The following is a 20,508-nucleotide window of genomic DNA, read 5'->3' as shown; positions in this document are numbered from 1 at the left end:
CTCAGATGTCCAGTTCCTGATGGAGCCTCAAACCATCAGGCCTCATCTCAGTGTTCAGAGCAAGGATGATGATGATGATGATGCTGTGGTTTTTATTTCCTTCCTAATAAAACGTTTAATCTCTGTCGCCTGGTAGAATACTCGGGGTTAGAGATGATGACGAAGTGGGGCAGACGGATCTGTTCCTGAAGCTCTAGCTTTCTGCAGGAGGAGCCGTCCGCGCTCAGCAGCCAGCCTGCTTCCTTTAAAGGAAATTTCCAGCAGCTGTGTAAACCGAGAGGGTTTCTCCAAACGGCCTGTTTGCTATTCAGCAGGATGGAAGGAAAATATGACAGGAAATGTGGATCGTTCCTCTTCCAGAGCTGCCATCTGATGCTCTGCTGGTTCCTGGAAGGAACATTTCTCTGAGAGCGGCCATCTTTTCCCCGCAGCCTGAGATCTAGAACCAGGAGAAGCTCCAAAGGTGTCTTTGATTTCCCAGCTTTACAGGATGCTGTGTGGCAGCAATGAGCCGACAGCCTGGAGCTGCTGTGGTCAACATCTAGGTCAGGCTCTGCCAACAAGGAAATCACTGCCAAACATCGACTTTGACTAACAAATGGCCCACTTAGAGTTGCCTGCTGACCCAGTATGGCAACAACAATGGCAGTAGATCTGCTGGTTCCCTCACAGCTCAGAAAACAATGAGGATGTAATCAGACTTTACTGTTAAACAGAGTCAATAAATGATTCAGCTTCCTTTTATAAACTCCTACTTGTTGGTTCCCCAAATCAGAACCTCTTCTCTGGGATTTCAGTCATTTTTAACCTTCAATAGCATCAGGCCTGAACATGAAGCTCAGATGTTAATGTTGCTTCCAAGATCTTCTCCAAGCAGCTTCATGCTCCACTGAACATGACTGGTTACCATGATACAACATCAAGGTTTGCATCTCTGCAGACGGCGTCCCAGGAAGTGGAAATCAGATGAAAGAAAAAAAACAGAGGATCAGACTGATGGAAGGAAATCAAAACCGCTTTTTCACTTTCAAACCAAACCGTCTCACGTTCAAGGAAGCAGACGTAGAAACGTAGAAACAGAGGAGGACGTAGAAACAGAGGAGGACGTAGAAACAGAGGCGGACGTAGAAACTGAGGAGGACGTAGAAACAGAGGAGGACGTAGAAACAGAGGAGGACGTAGAAACAGAGGCGGACGTAGAAACTGAGGAGGACGTAGAAACAGAGGAGGACGTAGAAACAGAGGAGGACGTAGAAACACAGGAAGACGTAGAAACAGAGGAGGACGTAGAAACTGAGGAGGACGTAGAAACAGAGGAGGACGTAGAAACAGAGGCGGACGTAGAAACAGAGGCGGACGTAGAAACTGAGGAGGACGTAGAAACACAGGAAGACGTAGAAACAGAGGCGGACGTAGAAACACAGGAAGACGTAGAAACAGAGGCGGACGTAGAAACTGAGGAGGACGTAGAAACAGAGGAGGACGTAGAAACAGAGGAGGACGTAGAAACTGAGGAGGACGTAGAAACAGAGGAGGACGTAGAAACTGAGGAGGACGTAGAAACTGAGGAGGACGTAGAAACAGAGGAGGACGTAGAAACTGAGGAGGACGTAGAAACTGAGGAGGACGTAGAAACTGAGGAGGACGTAGAAACAGAGGAGGACGTAGAAATAGAGGAAGACGTAGAAACAGAGGCGGACGTAGAAACAGAGGCGGACGTAGAAACAGAGGCGGACGTAGAAACTGAGGAGGACGTAGAAACTGAGGAGGACGTAGAAACAGAGGAGGACGTAGAAACTGAGGAGGACGTAGAAACAGAGGAGGACGTAGAAACAGAGGAGGACGTAGAAACAGAGGAGGGCGTAGAAACTGAGGAGGACGTAGAAACTGAGGAGGACGTAGAAACTGAGGAGGACGTAGAAACTGAGGAGGACGTAGAAACTGAGGAGGACGTAGAAACAGAGGCGGACGTGAAGGGGAAAAATTCTGACGCCCGCATCTGTTTCTACGTCCGGCTCTGTTTCTACGTCCGCCTCTGTTTCTACGTCCGCCTCTGTTTCTACGTCCGCCTCTGTTTCTACGTCCGCCTCTGTTTCTACGTCCTCCTCAGTTTCTACGTCCTCCTCAGTTTCTACGTCCTCCTCAGTTTCTGCGTCCTCCTCAGTTTCTACGTCCTCCTCAGTTTCTACGTCCTCCTCAGTTTCTACGTCCTCCTCTGTTTCTACGTCCTCCTCTGTTTCTACGTCCTCCTCAGTTTCTACGTCCTCCTCAGTTTCTACGTCCTCCTCTGTTTCTACGTCCGCCTCTGTTTCTACGTCCGCCTCTGTTTCTACGTCCGCCTCTGTTTCTACGTCCGCCTCTGTTTCTACGTCCTCCTGTTTCTACGTCCTCCTCAGTTTCTACGTCCTCCTCAGTTTCTACGTCCAGAGAAGGACGTAGAAACAGAGGAAGACGTAGAAACAGAGGAAGACGTAGAAACAGAGGAAGACGTAGAAACAGAGGAGGACGTAGAAACAGAGGAGGACGTAGAAACAGAGGAGGACGTAGAAACAGAGGAAGACGTAGAAACAGAGGAGGACGTAGAAACAGAGGAGGACGTAGAAACAGAGGAGGACGTAGAAACTGAGGAGGACGTAGAAACAGAGGAGGACGTAGAAACAGAGGAGGACGTAGAAACAGAGGCGGACGTAGAAACAGAGGAGGACGTAGAAACAGAGGAGGACGTAGAAACAGAGGAAGACGTAGAAACAGAGGAGGACGTAGAAACAGAGGAGGACGTAGAAACAGAGGAGGACGTAGAAACTGAGGAGGACGTAGAAACAGAGGAGGACGTAGAAACTGAGGAGGACGTAGAAACAGAAGAAGAGAAACAGAGGCGGACGTAGAAACAGAGGAGGACGTAGAAACTGAGGAGGACGTAGAAACTGAGGAGGACGTAGAAACTGAGGATGTAGAAACTGAGGATGTAGAAACTGAGGAGGACGTAGAAACAGAGGAGGACGTAGAAACAGAGGAGGACGTAGAAACTGAGGAGGACGTAGAAACAGAGGAGGACGTAGAAACAGAGGAGGACGTAGAAACAGAGGAAGATGTAGAAACAGAGGCGGACGTAGAAACAGAGGCGGACGTAGAAACAGAGGAGGACGTAGAAACTGAGGAGGACGTAGAAACTGAGGAGGACGTAGAAACAGGAGGACGTAGAAACAGAGGCGGACGTAGAAACAGAGCCGGACGTAGAAACAGAGGCGGACGTAGAAACAGAGGCGGACGTAGAAACAGAGGAGGACGTAGAAACAGAGGAGGACGTAGAAACAGAGGAGGACGTACGTAGAAACAGAGGAGGACGTAGAAACAGAGGAGGACGTAGAAACTGAGGAGGACGTAGAAACTGAGGAGGACGTACGTAGAAACAGAGGAGGACGTAGAAACAGAGGAGGACGTAGAAACAGAGGAGGACGTAGAAACAGAGGAGGACGTAGAAACAGAGGAGGACGTAGAAACAGAGGAGGACGTAGAAACAGAGGCGGACGTAGAAACAGAGGAGGACGTAGAAACAGAGGAGGACGTAGAAACAGAGGCGGACGTAGAAACAGAGGCGGACGTAGAAACAGAGGAGGACGTAGAAACAGAGGAGGACGTAGAAACAGAGGAGGACGTAGAAACAGAGGCGGACGTAGAAACAGAGGCGGACGTAGAAACAGAGGAGGACGTAGAAACAGAGGCGGACGTACAAACAGAGGCGGACGTAGAAACAGAGGAGGACGTAGAAACAGAGGAGGACGTAGAAACAGAGGAGGACGTAGAAACAGAGGAAGACGTAGAAACAGAGGAGGACGTAGAAACAGAGGAGGACGTAGAAACAGAGGAGGACGTAGAAACAGAGGAGGACGTAGAAACTGAGGAGGACGTAGAAACAGAGGAGGACGTAGAAACTGAGGAGGACGTAGAAACAGAAGAAGAGAAACAGAGGCGGACGTAGAAACAGAGGAGGACGTAGAAACTGAGGAGGACGTAGAAACTGAGGAGGACGTAGAAACTGAGGATGTAGAAACTGAGGATGTAGAAACTGAGGAGGACGTAGAAACAGAGGAGGACGTAGAAACAGAGGAGGACGTAGAAACTGAGGAGGACGTAGAAACAGAGGAGGACGTAGAAACAGAGGAGGACGTAGAAACAGAGGAAGATGTAGAAACAGAGGCGGACGTAGAAACAGAGGCGGACGTAGAAACAGAGGAGGACGTAGAAACTGAGGAGGACGTAGAAACTGAGGAGGACGTAGAAACAGGAGGACGTAGAAACAGAGGCGGACGTAGAAACAGAGCCGGACGTAGAAACAGAGGCGGACGTAGAAACAGAGGCGGACGTAGAAACAGAGGAGGACGTAGAAACAGAGGAGGACGTAGAAACTGAGGAGGACGTACGTAGAAACAGAGGAGGACGTAGAAACAGAGGAGGACGTAGAAACTGAGGAGGACGTAGAAACTGAGGAGGACGTACGTAGAAACAGAGGAGGACGTAGAAACAGAGGAGGACGTAGAAACAGAGGAGGACGTAGAAACAGAGGAGGACGTAGAAACAGAGGAGGACGTAGAAACAGAGGCGGACGTAGAAACAGAGGAGGACGTAGAAACAGAGGAGGACGTAGAAACAGAGGCGGACGTAGAAACAGAGGCGGACGTAGAAACAGAGGAGGACGTAGAAACAGAGGACGTAGAAACAGAGGAGGACGTAGAAACAGAGGAGGACGTAGAAACAGAGGCGGACGTAGAAACAGAGGCGGACGTAGAAACAGAGGAGGACGTAGAAACAGAGGCGGACGTACAAACAGAGGCGGACGTAGAAACAGAGGAGGACGTAGAAACAGAGGAGGACGTAGAAACTGAGGAGGACGTAGAAACAGAGGAGGACGTAGAAACAGAGGAAGACGTAGAAACAGAGGAGGACGTAGAAACTGAGGAGGACGTAGAAACAGAGGAGGACGTAGAAACAGAGGAGGACGTAGAAACAGAGGAGGACGTAGAAACAGAGGAGGACGTAGAAACAGAGGAGGACGTAGAAACAGAGGAGGACGTAGAAACTGAGGAGGACGTAGAAACGTAGAAACAGAGGAGGACGTAGAAACTGAGGAGGACGTAGAAACGTAGAAACAGAGGAGGACGTAGAAACGTAGAAACAGAGGAGGACGTAGAAACAGAGGAGGACGTAGAAACAGAGGAGGACGTAGAAACAGAGGCGGACGTAGAAACAGAGGAGGACGTAGAAACAGAGGAGGACGTAGAAACAGAGGCGGACGTAGAAACAGAGGCGGACGTAGAAACAGAGGAGGACGTAGAAACAGAGGACGTAGAAACAGAGGAGGACGTAGAAACAGAGGAGGACGTAGAAACAGAGGCGGACGTAGAAACAGAGGCGGACGTAGAAACAGAGGAGGACGTAGAAACAGAGGCGGACGTACAAACAGAGGCGGACGTAGAAACAGAGGAGGACGTAGAAACAGAGGAGGACGTAGAAACTGAGGAGGACGTAGAAACAGAGGAGGACGTAGAAACAGAGGAAGACGTAGAAACAGAGGAGGACGTAGAAACTGAGGAGGACGTAGAAACAGAGGAGGACGTAGAAACAGAGGAGGACGTAGAAACAGAGGAGGACGTAGAAACAGAGGAGGACGTAGAAACAGAGGAGGACGTAGAAACAGAGGAGGACGTAGAAACGTAGAAACAGAGGAGGACGTAGAAACAGAGGAAGACGTAGAAACAGAGGAAGACGTAGAAACAGAGGAGGACGTAGAAACAGAGGAAGACGTAGAAACAGAGGAGGACGTAGAAACAGAGGAGGACGTAGAAACAGAGGAGGACGTAGAAACAGAGGAGGACGTAGAAACAGAGGAGGACGTAGAAACAGAGGAGGACGTAGAAACAGAGGAAGACGTAGAAACAGAGGAAGACGTAGAAACAGAGGAGGACGTAGAAACAGAGGAAGACGTAGAAACAGAGGAGGACGTAGAAACAGAGGAGGACGTAGAAACAGAGGAGGACGTAGAAACAGAGGCGGACGTAGAAACAGAGGCGGACGTAGAAACAGAGGAGGACGTAGAAACAGAGGAGGACGTAGAAACAGAGGAGGACGTAGAAACAGAGGAGGACGTAGAAACTGAGGAGGACGTAGAAACAGAGGAGGACGTAGAAACAGAGGAGGACGTAGAAACAGAGGAGGACGTAGAAACAGAGGCGGACGTAGAAACAGAGGAGGACGTAGAAACAGAGGCGGACGTAGAAACAGAGGAGGACGTAGAAACTGAGGAGGACGTAGAAACAGAGGAGGACGTAGAAACAGAGGAGGACGTAGAAACAGAGGCGGACATAGAAACAGAGGCGGACGTAGAAACAGAGGAGGACGTAGAAACTGAGGAGGACGTAGAAACAGAGGAGGACGTAGAAACTGAGGAGGACGTAGAAACTGAGGAGGACGTAGAAACAGAGGAGGACGTAGAAACTGGGGAGGACGTAGAAACAGAAGAAGAGAAACAGAGGCGGACGTAGAAACAGAGGAGGACGTAGAAACAGAGGAGGACGTAGAAACTGAGGAGGACGTAGAAACAGAGGAGGACGTAGAAACAGAGGAGGACGTAGAAACAGAGGAGGACGTAGAAACAGAGGAGGACGTAGTGAGGAGGACGTAGAAACAGAGGAGGACGTAGAAACTGAGGAGGACGTAGAAACTGAGGAGGACGTAGAAACAGAGGAGGACGTAGAAACTGAGGAGGACGTAGAAACAGAGGAGGACGTAGAAACAGAGGAGGACGTAGAAACAGAGGAGGACGTAGAAACAGAGGAGGACGTAGAAACAGAGGAGGACGTAGAAACAGAGGAGGACGTAGAAACAGAGGAGGACTTAGAAACAGAGGAGGACGTAGAAACAGAGGCGGACGTAGAAACAGAGGAGGACGTAGAAACAGAGGCGGACGTAGAAACAGAGGAGGACTTAGAAACAGAGGAGGACGTAGAAACAGAGGCGGACGTAGAAACAGAGGAGGACGTAGAAACAGAGGAGGACGTAGAAACAGAGGCGGACGTAGAAACAGAGGAGGACTTAGAAACAGAGGAGGACGTAGAAACAGAGGCGGACGTAGAAACAGAGGAGGACGTAGAAACAGAGGAGGACGTAGAAACAGAGGAGGACGTAGAAACAGAGGAGGACGTAGAAACAGAGGAGGACGTAGAAACAGAGGAGGACGTAGAAACAGAGGAGGACGTAGAAACAGAGGAAGACGTAGAAACAGAGGAAGACGTAGAAACAGAGGAGGACGTAGAAACAGAGGAGGACGTAGAAACAGAGGAGGACGTAGAAACAGAGGAAGACGTAGAAACAGAGGAAGACGTAGAAACAGAGGAAGACGTAGAAACAGAGGAGGACGTAGAAACAGAGGAGGACGTAGAAACAGAGGAAGACGTAGAAACAGAGGAGGACGTAGAAACAGAGGAGGACGTAGAAACAGAGGAGGACGTAGAAACAGAGGAGGACGTAGAAACAGAGGCGGACGTAGAAACAGAGGAGGACGTAGAAACAGAGGAGGACGTAGAAACAGAGGAGGACGTAGAAACAGAGGAGGACGTAGAAACAGAGGAGGACTTAGAAACAGAGGAGGACGTAGAAACAGAGGCGGACGTAGAAACAGAGGAGGACGTAGAAACAGAGGAGGACGTAGAAACTGAGGAGGACGTAGAAACAGAGGAGGACGTAGAAACAGAGGAGGACGTAGAAACAGAGGAGGACGTAGAAACAGAGGAGGACGTAGAAACAGAGGAGGACGTAGAAACAGAGGAGGACGTAGAAACAGAGGAGGACGTAGAAACAGAGGAGGACGTAGAAACAGAGGAGGACGTAGAAACTGAGGAGGACGTAGAAACAGAGGAGGACGTAGAAACAGAGGAGGACGTAGAAACAGAGGAGGACGTAGAAACAGAGGAGGACGTAGAAACAGAGGAGGACGTAGAAACAGAGGAGGACGTAGAAACAGAGGCGGACGTAGAAACAGAGGAGGACGTAGAAACAGAGGAGGACGTAGAAACAGAGGAGGACGTAGAAACAGAGGCGGACGTAGAAACAGAGGAGGACGTAGAAACAGAGGCGGACGTAGAAACAGAGGAGGACTTAGAAACAGAGGAGGACGTAGAAACATAGGAGGACGTAGAAACAGAGGAGGACTTAGAAACAGAGGAGGACGTAGAAACAGAGGCGGACGTAGAAACAGAGGAGGACGTAGAAACAGAGGCGGACGTAGAAACAGAGGAGGACTTAGAAACTGAGGAGGACGTAGAAACAGAGGCGGACGTAGAAACAGAGGAGGACATAGAAAAGAATATCAACCTTTTTAGCCTAAACTGTACGAACATGAAGCAGTTTTAATGTAAACATCAGTTTTCTCATATCTGCCACAGAACTAAAACAGACAGAAGCTGAATGTTCCTACAGGTTTAACTGGTCCACGCCTGCGTCACTGGGACAGGAAGTTACCACAGCCATCCTGTTCTCCGCCATCTTCACATCATCAGCTGAAGTCAGCGCCTTGTTGTAGGCGGAGCTAACGGGTCAGGCTCCGCCTCTCTGGGATTCTAAAACCATGAAGTCAGTTTTACATGCATCACTCGGCGTGTTAGCTGCGGATCCCTCCTCTGAGTGGCGGCGTACCGGCGCCGCCTAGAGGGCTGGAGTAGGAATGCCCGCCGTACCTTTGGTTAATGTGATGTAACCAAACTAGGAGCCTGAGGAAACCTTAAAGTGTCTGAGTGTTCTTACATCGGCGTGAATAAAACAGGATTAAAAATTTAATCTTAAGAACTGCAGAACATTTCCATCCCAGTAAAGCAGTAACTGGTCAGTGGGAGGGAAACCATTGTTACCATTTCATAAAGATCTGTCCCAAAACTGAACGACCCAAACAGATTTCTAGGTGCATGAAAAGATTTCTGCCACAATTCAAGATTCTTGGAATATTTGCTCTAGATTTCACAATCTAGAGCAAATCTCTCCCCCCTCCCTCCCCTGCTGAAAACACACAGCAGCCATCAGGCTTTCCTCCCAACATGCCCAGCTAACCACCTCCTTCCTGAGGGTGCAGGAAACCCCAGAGCTGCAGACAGAGCGCTGAGCTCCACTGAGACCAGTTCCTGGTCCCTGGAGCCCCGAGGGGACGGCGAGGCCTGGCTCTGTGGCACAGGAAGTAACCTCCTGACAACATTAGGCTCCATTTCCTGTTCAGGTAGCAGCTTCTAACCGTCTTTGACTTTCAGAGCATCGGTGGAAGAGGAAGGAAATAATCTCCCTCCACATCATCAGAGATGGATGACCCTCACCGCTGATCGCATCACGTTCTCCTCTCCTTCAAATAGACGCATATTTCACTTTCATTTCCTTCTAGCTAAACTGACAGTTGGTGTCTGGTTTTGTTCAGGTTCAGATCAGTGAGAAACTGGCCGTGATGCCAGCTGTAGTGGGTCAGCCCTCCAAACCACTCATTTCCAGTGTTCCCATTGCTTCCATGGCCTCAGGGGCTAGCAGGCTGCCTCTAGCACCAACAGGGAAACATCAATGGATTCCAGTGTGGTACCATGATAGGAGGCGGTCCAATTTCCTCACTATGACATGATAGTGATATCACAACGCTGACATGAAACGAAACAAGTCAGGCCATCTGCATCTTTCCTTAATGACAGCAGTCCTCCAGGTAGAGAGAGAGCCTGATGGAAAATGCTTCTATGGATGAGAAGCTGCATCAAAACAACCTAAGGCTAGGCTTAAAACTTTCCTTTCTGATAACGCTTCTAGTTAGAGTGGCTCAGGTTATCCTGAGCTATCTCTATAGTTCTGCTGCTATAGGCTTAGACTGCTGGAGGACATAGGGACCCCTTTTTCATCATTCTATCTCTATTCTCCCACTCTGCAGAATCTATTAGTTCAATCTCTAACGTTCTGCTCTCTCTGCTTTTTCTCATAGTAGCTTCATCTGGTCTGTTCCTGTTTGGCTGTGACTCCATCCTGGAGAGAAATATCAGCTGTGCTGCTGCCATCAACACCTTTGTTTCTAGATGATTGACCGATTGACTACTGATTTGAGTTGAAATTTACTTGTTACATCAGCTTAAACAGTCAAAAAGAAGGATAAAGCTGCATGGGGTAAACACAGTTGTAGCCTGGCCTGTTTTTCAGTGTTTAGTCTGGTTTCTCTCTTATAGCGATGGGCTCAGCTTCTACTGGGATTAACTGGATGTTCTTTCTTTCTTCCTCCAATATGAAAACTGGCTCAGATCTCGTCTGTTTAGGCGTTCCTTTCCCAGACATAGCCTCCTGTAGAGCTAGGTTACCGCTAGCTTTTCTAACATAGAAAATATTTATAGATCCGTGCTTCTGTCTCCTTGAACCCCAGTGGGCCTCAGCAGATGGCCGCTCACACTGAGCCTGGTTCTGCTGGAGGTTTCTTCCTGTTCAAAGGGAGTTTTTCCTCTCCACTGTCACTACAAGCATGCTAAGTGTGAGGGATTGCTGAAGAGTCGAACTAATTTCTTTTTTCTACCTGCTCATCCTGTAAATTTGGACTGGATTTAATCAGCTCATTTTCCTTACATTGAGAACTTTAATCTGACCGATGATCTGGTTGATGTGGATCTATAGACCTGAGAGGAAAGGTGTTGTGAGTGATTTTATAGAAACAAACGGAACTGAATAGAATTATTGGAGAGTTTCCCCTGCAGTGGAACAGATTCCTGGGCTTTAGAGGCCAGCAGAAAAACCTGCATCGCTGCGATCGTCCCATGGACCAATCAGCAGATCAGGAAGAGATCCGCGGGAGGACTTCCTGTTTCCTGTCCTCACTGCTAAACACCTGAATGCACGCAGGCGACCAGAGTGAGCGACTCACCCACAACCATCAGCGTGAACTCGAATCCTCTCTTCACCGATTTTCTGTACACCTGGTTGGGAAGGTTTGCGAAGCCCACATAGCCCTCCAAGTTCTTCTGTAGCTGCAGATGGAATTTAACACACAGAATACAAATTAGAAACCTGATTAGTGCGGTGGGCAGCTGTCCTTACATCATGTCACCACCTTTAACAGTTATTTCTCTTCTGGTTTTTACATCTGGAAACTAAAAGGTATCATTTGCACTTATTTTCCTTTGGCATTAGCTCTGAACTTTGACTAGGCCATTCTAGCTGATGAAGTTCTTCTTTCTCCACCCTTCCATTGTTTCTTTGGTAGCGTTCAGGTCCTGCTGGAAGCTGGACCTCTGACACAATGATCTCTCTGTATTCAAGCTTCCTTCCCCCAGCATAACGCTGCCACCACCCTGTTCCATCCATGCCCCGGTGGATCCACCCTCTCTGCATGTTCAGATGTTCAGAACTGAGCGTTTGGTGTCAGAAGCTAACCCGTGGTTGTCTAACAAACATCTGAGAGCAGAAACAGAGCAGCTGCATGGAAATCCACCCAGCAGCAGCTGATTGGTGGAACCTGATGAAGGAATCAGTGAAGCTACAGAACTTCACTCCATTTTTCATTATTTCCTGTAAACATCAATAAACCACACATTCCTTTCGATGCTCAGTTCTGGTTCCCATGACCTTTGACCTTACAGGAATGAGCGGAGCGGAGTACTTACAGCTGGGATGGAGAGCAGAGGATGGGAAGCAGCGAGGGTCAGCAGGTCCAGGATCCAAGAAAAACACAAGAACAAAAATAAACCATTAGAACGAATAATAAAGGCGGATTAACAACTTTATTGGTTATTGGAGCGAAGTTACAGCAATAAATGGAGTTCTGCTTTTAACTAGGGCTGAAAAAATTTATTAGATCAATCAATTATTAAAATAATCATTAACTGGATTATAGAGACCCTGAAACGTGCCTTTAGCCGACAGAGCGACCCACTTAGAGCGAGGAATTATATTTAAAAGAAAAGTGTAGAGCCACATGAAGAATTAGATAACACAGATATTAATCACGCCAGCAGTAGTCAGTCAAAATCAACCGGACTTCCTTTCCACTATCATGGCGGCTCCAACCGCTTTACAGGGGACCAGAAGACCTCACCTATTCAGCCAGACCAACTATTCCCTTTAACGACCCCCCTTTCAGAGACATAGACAGGTATGGGGCATTGCAGGCTAACAAAGAAGCCAAACGACCCCCATTCCAAAGGGGGGGACCCGTTCATCCGTTTCTATTTGCATGTTTTCTAAACTAAAACCAGGCTTTGTTGGGCTGCTGGATAAAACCTGGAACTAAACGCTATTTCTGACATTTTGGATTGAAAAATCTTCCTGGATGGAAGAGAAACTAGGGATGCACGATATAATGGGCCCCCTATCGGTATCGGCCTTAAAACTGAATATCGGACATCGGCCCCCCCACCGATATTTAACCCGATATTTGATCAGCTTCTGAGTTTCTAAAGTCTATAAAAAATAAAATAAAAAATCCTACTTCTTCTTCTTCCTCAAAAACTTCTTTTTTACAGACTTAAAAACTTCTAAAGACGAGGGAAAAATATTGATCCATTAAAATATCCCAATATCTTCATATGCTGATATATTGCCATTTAAAAACACCATATCAATCTCTTTTACTAATGAAATATTGCTATATGTCATCGTTATGCTACGAAATCCCCCGAAAATTCACCAAATGTTGCCATATTTTTATATGTTGATATATTGACGCGGTATCGATCTATTTTACTAACAAAATCTCACAAGAATTTGCAAAATATCACGAGAGTTTGTAACAGAACGAAGAAATTTCACCAGATTTTGAAAGTAAAATAGATCGATACCGCGTTTTTAAAAATCTATTTGATATCAGCATATGAAAATATATTTGAGTATATTATTTTTCAAAGTGTCAGAAATGGATAACAAAACTGCTATTTTCAATGACTACTTATTTTTGTCCAGCTTTAACATCGGTATCGATATCGGTTATCGGCTACATGAGTTTTAAAATATCGGCATATCGGATATCGGCCAAAATCCCAATATCGTGCATCCCTAACACAGAGTGCAAACTTGTAAATAAGACAGCTTAAACTTGAGATGTGAACAAAACTGTCTCAAAAGTGCAAACAGACGTGACACAGCAGACATGCATGAGCTGCATTATCTCCACTGAACAAACCGTATGTGCAGCGCTGTCTGTAACTACAGGGTATTGCTGCTCAGCCTCCATTTGTTAATGTCTTCAGTCAACCTTTATTTGCAGCTGTCTGGCTTGAAGTCATCTTGAGAGCATCTTTCCTGCATTGTGAACGTCACGCGTGTCATAAAACTGATCGATCTCATTCCTGAGACATCGATTTTGCAAAAATGTAAAGGAATCGATTCAAAATCCATTTTTCTACCCAGCCCTATTGATGATTATTTCAATAATCGGATTAATCACCACTGATCCAGTTCATTTCTTTCAGCCCTAAAAAGATCATATTTGTTGTGAGATGACAGCAGCAAAGCAATGAAGTGATGATTGGGGCATTCAGCTCAGGCACGTTCACAGACGGCTGTTAAAGTTCAACCTGCGGCCTTCTCTAGGCTGCTTCCTGTTCTCTGGTCGAGTCTCACGAGGCAGCCGGCTTCTCTCACACCCAACATGGCCTCCGTTCAGAGAGCGTCTGCTGCCTCCTCTGCACAGCTTCAACGCTTTGCAGCTTCTCCGACTCACACTTTACAGGAGTGAGACGTCACCCTGGGACGTGCTCCATGACGCCAGCCTGAAGCACAGCACCAGAATGCAGCCATTGCAGCAGGAAGCAGGCCAGATGCACGATGCAGGCTGCTGAGGAACCGGAAACTGTGGGGAGGAGCTCCCGGAAGCTGGGGTTACGAGGAGGTCTGGAGCTCAGAGCATGAAGCATGAAGAAGAGGAGGAGGAGGAGGAGGAGCAGGAGGAGGAGGAGAGGAGTTCTTCTCTCCGACAAACACTTCCCACGACCCAAAGGCAGCGCAGGCATTCCATGCATCCTCCTGCTCCGTTTATTCTCCTCTCAGTTATGTTTCACATGGGAACAGATTCCATCAGCTTCCTGGAGCCGTATTCCCAACCTGAGGAGCGTCTGGTGGCACTGGGCGAACTGGGAGACGCAGAGCTGGTCCCAGTTGAACATTTAAAGCCCTGCTGAGCTCCACCTGAGGCAGTAAGCAGGGATCCAGTAGAACCCGTCCCTCATGCCTTCATACCAGCTCATTCCTTTCATGGTGATTCATCCGACAGCTCAACCTTCGCAGAACAAAGGATGAGAAGGACCACCTGGTCATTCTGGAGGATTAAGATGATTTTACTTTCAGAAAAACACCCTTTATATGTCCAAATACTTCCTTTCTACACACATTTCATGCAGCAAAACTCAGAAGTAATTCCAGCTTAACAAGCTCTGGAATAATCAGATGTTCTCCAGCGGGTTGGAGTAGATCTATGCCTGTTCCTGCATGCAGACAGGATGGAAAGATCTCCACCTGTGATGCAAACAGAAACCGCCGGTGATCCGAGGTTCCTCCTGGCCTCAGCCTGTCACCTGATACTCAGAGAGGAGCCTGGCAGACGCACACAGCAGGGCGTTTGAAGCGCCTTCTAACAAAAATAGAAATCATCCGAGTTATGCGGCTGACATCACGCAGATTGTCTTCTACAGCAGCAGTCTGACCTGTTTGCCAGCATGGTTCCACACCTGCTGGGACGGCTCACCCTCCATCGGCACGGCGCCGAGGCGTTGGATGCTTCACGGGAACAGGAAGCACAGAGAGCTGGGATGTGGAAATCAATGTCCAACCATTCAAACCATAAAACCGGATCAATGAATCAGTAAAGCTGAACGGAGGAGGCCTGGATGGGAGCAGGATGACGGATCCAAGAACAGAGCTTAGACCTGCTGACATTAAACTGAACAGGAAACCATCCAAACCCACCGAGTTCACCATCAGCTGCACTACGACCCGTCTGCTCTACAGCCAACACATCAGAACAAGAGTCCGGATGGGACTTTATGTAACAAAAATATATATAATCATAAAATCAATGTCCTGCGTGACGGTGATATGATCCTCATCGTGGAGAGGCCTGGCTCAGCCAAACCCTGGACTCAAAACAGACTTTTGATCGCAACAAATGGCAGATGCACCCAATGTTGCTCACATTAATTTAACATTAGGTAGCAGCGATGCGCTTAAAGTGGGTTTGCAACCAAACAGACGGAAAGAGAGACAGAGCTAGCTCTTACAAGTTAGCACTTTTTCACTAAAACCTTTCAGTAAAGTCCTGCAAAAATCCACTCTGGAAACGCACGCTCCCAGGGTCAGGAGGAATCCTCATTCCTGCAGTAAAACATTTACCGTGCAAAACATAATCTGAATAAAATCACTATATTGGTTTAAAATAATCGCAAAATACTGGTTCAGCCCCAGTCGAAGCTCCCTCTCCGTCAGGTGATCAGCTCGTCTAAAACAGCAGGTGGCAGCACAGAGCAGCTGATTTCAACAAACGGAACTGAACAGGAAATGGATTCCGATTTTAAAGTACGAGTTATCTGATCGTGGACTGCTGCTCAGTGGTGCAGTGGGTAGCACTGCTGCCTCACAGCAAGAAGGTTCGATTCCCGGCCAGGGGTCTTTCTGCATGGAGTTAACATGTTCTCCCTGAGCATGCAGGGGTTCTCTCCGGGTACTCCTGCTTCCTCCCACAGTCCAAAAAGGTTCATTGGCTTCTCTAAATCCTCCTCAGGTGTGAGTGGGAATGGTTGTTTGTCCTGTTTGTCTCCGAGTTGTCCTGCGATGGACTGGAGACCAATATTACAAATAACAGTAAAAATGATGGAAAGGGATTTAACCGAATCAGTTTAACCGAATCAGTTTAACCGAATCAGTTTAACCGAATCAGTTTACCTGAATCAGTTTACCTGAATCAGTTTAAACGAATCAGTTTAACCGAATCAGTTTACCTGAATCAGTTTAACCGAATCAGTTTAAGTGAATCAGTTTAACCGAATCAGTTTACCTGAATCAGTTTAACCGAATCAGTTTAACCGAATCAGTTTACCTGAATCAGTTTACCTGAATCAGTTTAACCGAATCAGTTTAACCGAATCAGTTTAACTGAATCAGTTTAACTGAATCAGTTTAACTGAATCAGTTTAACTGAATCAGTTTAAGTGAATCAGTTTACGTGAATCAGTTTACCTGAATCAGTTTAACCGAATCAGTTTACCTGAATCAGTTTACCCGAATCAGTTTAACCGAATCAGTTTAAGTGAATAAGTTTAACCGAATCAGTTTACCCGAATCAGTTTAACCGAATCAGTTTAACCGAATCAGTTTAACCGAATCAGTTTAAGTGAATCAGTTTAACCGAATCAGTTTACCCGAATCAGTTTAACCGAATCAGTTTAATTGAATCAGTTTAACCGAATCAGTTTAATTGAATCAGTTTAACCGAATCAGTTTAAGTGAATCAGTTTAACCGAATCAGTTTAACTGAATCAGTTTAATTGAATCAGTTTAACCGAATTTGAATTGAGAAAGCTTCCTGGAGAGGTGGCGAAACGTCTTCAAATCTTGAAAACCAAGTCCAGTGGATATTTTTTTGAATTTTTACGGAATGAATATGACCTGAATGACTGAGAACCTTCATCAGCAGTTTAACCAAATCAGTTTAACCGAATCAGTTTAACCGAATCAGTTTAACCGAATCAGTTTAACCGAATCAGTTTAACTGAATCAGATTAACCGAATCAGTTTAACCGAATCAGTTTAACCGAATCAGTTTAAGTGAATCAGTTTAACCGAATCAGTTTAAGTGAATCAGTTTAACCGAATCAGTTTACCCGAATCAGTTTAACCGAATCAGTTTAATTGAATCAGTTTAACCGAATCAGTTTAAGTGAATCAGTTTAACCGAATCAGTTTAACCGAATCAGTTTAATTGAATCAGTTTAACCGAATTTGAATTGAGAAAGCTTCCTGGAGAGGTGGCGAAACGTCTTCAAATCTTGAAAACCAAGTCCAGTGGATATTTTTTTGAATTTTTACGGAATGAATATGACCTGAATGACTGAGAACCTTCATCAGCAGTTTAACCAAATCAGTTTAACCGAATCACTTTAACTGAATCAGTTTAACCGAATCAGTTTAACCGAATCAGTTTAACCGAATCAGTTTAACTGAATCAGATTAACCGAATCAGTTTAACTGAATCAGTTTAACCGAATCAGTTTAACTGAATCAGTTTAACCGAATCAGTTTAACTGAATCAGAGAATAGTTACAGACATCATGGAGGCCTAATGGCAACGTTCACACCGCAGCCATTAATTCCTATTATTTTTGGATTCTTTTGCGCGGTCGTTCATATTTCCAAATATATGAGACTTGTATGTGATCTCCTGTGTGAACTGCCTTCATACAGCTAACATGTGCAGTAGAGGCCCAATGACATCACAGGCAGCTAGCGTGCTCTGTGTTTACGAAAGTAAACATAGCGATTATTCATTGCGTTCGCAACATCAAGCCCGTCACTCCGATTTAAACCCTCGTCAGTCTGACGTACGAAAAATCTGGCTAAAACGCTGGCATACGTTGGATAAGTTATGGTTACGTTTGGTATAGGTTATGAGCGCGCTGAAACATGTCGACATACGGCGAGTACGTATGCGAGCGTCTGCCATCCGTGGTTCATCAGTTCCAGGTCAGTTATCTGATGGTCGACATCCGTTCAGTGTCAGTTCCTCATCAGTCGTGGCGTCTAGCTGATCCAGAACTTCTCTCCAACATATCAGCGTATCTGACGTGTTCCAGACGAGCGCTGAACGTGTTTCTACCTTCCAGCTACTGTATAATGGCGTATTGGCAGCGTTTTGGTATAAAGGGGGTTCACAGGAGGAAACCGTCAGTTCTCCTCCAGACTTCATCCCCATCATAGGGTGAGCCAGAAGGGGAGTGATGGATCCTCCCACCAACAAACTTCCAACTGACATGACGCTCAAAATCCTTCTTTCTTTCCCTTTACTCTTTTTTTGGCGGGCAGAACAGCAGCTAGGTTATTAACGCCATCAAAGTTATCTCTTTCTGCAGGCCGGGCGCCTCCAGGCGCATCGCTGCCCCCCTCAGGACACTGTGCATCATTTCCTGGGCATTACGCTGCCGTGCGTTATGCAGAAGTTAGGCTGTCATTGGACAGAAGTTTTGGACTCGTTAGGAATACTCTATGTTTACGCCCAGAACAGAAAAATCCATAGAAAGTTCAGCGTCTGCCAGAGTTTTAGGAGATTCTGGGACGTCAGGCAGACGATGGAGAAATCATCAAGGTGTGACAGGAGGCCATTAACAATACAATGCTTTCAAGATGGCTAAAAATAAAGACTGCTCTCCGCATCATCATCCGCCATGGATGTTGTTTTTCTTCCTGCTCCTGCGTAGGAAGACGCAGAATAGCGACCTGTGTCGGGTATTAATGTCGATCAGGTCGGATGAATGCGACCTGGCCGTTCAGACGCAGGTCGCATTTAAAAAGATCCGATTAGTGGGCCGCGTCAGGCTGCTTTGTGAACGTAGCCTTGTTCAGCCCAGGCCATCAGGTGAAACACCTGGATACAGACAGAGACCATTGGAAATTCTATTCAGTGTATTTCTATAGCTCCAATTCACATCACGTCATCTCAGGTCACTTTCCAGTTCACCAGATCATCCAGTCAGATTGATTCAAAGTTTTCTATCGAAGGAAAACCAGCTGATTGCATCGACTCATTGACTCTTCAGCAATCCCTCACACTAATCATGCTTGTAGCGACAGTGGAGAGGAAAAACTCCCTTTGAACAGGAAGAAACCTCCAGCAGAACCAGGCTCAGTGTGAGCGGCCATCTGCTGAGGCCCACTGGGGTTCTAATGCTGTAGTCGTCTTTGTTTTTATTCCACACATCTAAAAACTATTTAACTGAACTAAAATCCTCCATTTTGCTTTATTTATTCATATTTTTCCAGATTTCTGCCTCCTGAAGGAAAAGGTGCTGTGAAAGAGGACGTTCCTCTTTCTGCATGAAAGAACATGGAGTAACTTAAATCATTAGAGATAACCTGAGTAATAAGCAGCCCGGCTGCAGCTGCCTCGTTTATCATGAGAAAAGGCCTTCTGTGAAAAAGATCGTCTGCTGTTGCGTTTTATCGTGAATCAAAGACCCAGTTTCATTTATTCTAGTCTCACCAAACACTTCCAGTAACATCTAACCAGCATAACCGAGAAATTGCTTGAATACCACCTGTCTGGCAGCAGGAAGTAGGCCAAAAGTTCATCATCATCATCACTAAAACAGTTGAAGAACAAATGAAACACCTGGAGTCTGTCGTTCAAGGAGAAGAACCCAGAACAAGCTGTAAAGCTCTGCAGGCCTCAGGGCCAGAGAGAAAAACCACTGCTGACCCCAAAAGATCAGGTTGGTAACCTGCTTTAAAGAGGATGAGATGACAGTCAAACACGGAGGTGGAGGGATGATGCTCAGGCTGTGCTTCAGGACTTTCTGTTCCAGTCAATCCTTCCTTTGGAGGGAAACGTCTGACCCTCCATCTGTGGCTCTAAGCTTCAGCATCCAGGTTACCTCTAGAATGGCCTAGTTAAAGTCTGAGGGTTACCAGGGTGGAATCATCCAGGCTGGGTGATCTTAGCACCGCCCCTGGCCCTGGAGCCCCGGAGCCTGGGTCCCCTGACAGCTCTGCTGGGGCCCCTGGCCCTGGAGCCCCTGACAGCTCTGCTGGGCTCTGGGCCCCTGGCCCTGGAGCCTGGGTCCCCTGACAGCTCTGCTGGGGCCCCTGGCCCTGGAGCTCCTGACAGCTCTGCAGGGCTCGGGGCCTGACAGCTCTGCTGGGCCCCCGGAGCTGAAGGATGAGTTCAGGTCCAGAAGCAGCTTCGTTTCTCCTCCTAAAGCTCACCAACATCTGGCTCCAAACTCGCGGCTTTAGTCTCGACAACTTCGGAAACATTTCGCAGCAAATGTAAAAAGTTCCTCTGGAGCTTCTCTTCCGGCGGGCAGAGCGGCTTCCCGCCGCCGGCAGAACTCACCCATAGCGCCGCCGTTCGCCTCCGCTGCTCCGGTCAGGACGTCTGAGCTCGCTGACATTTCCTCCCGAGGAAAAAACTCCCACAGCTGCTGAGAAAAGTCACCGAACCAGTCTGAGAGCCACGCTACGCCGCGCGCCGCGCTACGCCGATTCTCCTACGTCACATACGTCATTCATAACGAACCTTCAAGCCAAAATACGCACGTGCCCTGAACAGAAACAGCGACAAGACATCGCGAGATTATGGTGGACCCAATCAGCATTTAAGACCAGGTTAATAAAAGCAAACAGATTTATTTAGTAACTAAAACTCAGCCGCACAGATTTGATCCAACGGTTCTTCCTAAACCCGGACAGCAGCGCCATCTAGTGACCAGAAGCAGGGACACAGCTGCTCTGTGTGGAGTTACTGGGCCTGGGATTATA

The 20,508-nt window shown here is 47.1% G+C and overlaps 1 protein-coding gene across 2 annotated transcripts in view; it reads right to left on the bottom strand.

Moving 5' to 3' along the window:
• LOC119792131 (septin-7-like) overlaps positions 1-20,238 on the bottom strand; it is a 44,147-nt gene extending 23,909 nt beyond the window's left edge. For both annotated transcript variants that reach the window (XM_038298618.1, XM_038298625.1), the window contains exons 1-3: positions 20,084-20,238; positions 19,879-19,880; positions 10,916-11,018 (exon numbers count right to left, since the gene is read on the bottom strand). In XM_038298618.1, the coding sequence (XP_038154546.1) occupies positions 10,916-11,018; positions 19,879-19,880; positions 20,084-20,141 (163 nt within the window). In that variant the 5' untranslated portion in view covers positions 20,142-20,238. The remainder of the gene's footprint in view (positions 1-10,915; positions 11,019-19,878; positions 19,881-20,083) is intronic.
• Between the last annotated feature and the right edge of the window lie 270 nt (positions 20,239-20,508).

Source organism: Cyprinodon tularosa, unplaced genomic scaffold, assembly GCF_016077235.1.
Source record: "Cyprinodon tularosa strain WSP-4 unplaced genomic scaffold, ASM1607723v1 ctg1110, whole genome shotgun sequence".
NCBI lineage: Eukaryota > Metazoa > Chordata > Actinopteri > Cyprinodontiformes > Cyprinodontidae > Cyprinodon > Cyprinodon tularosa.
The sequence above is the reverse complement of the archived record's forward strand: the minus strand, read 5'-3'. Positions and strand labels throughout refer to the sequence as shown.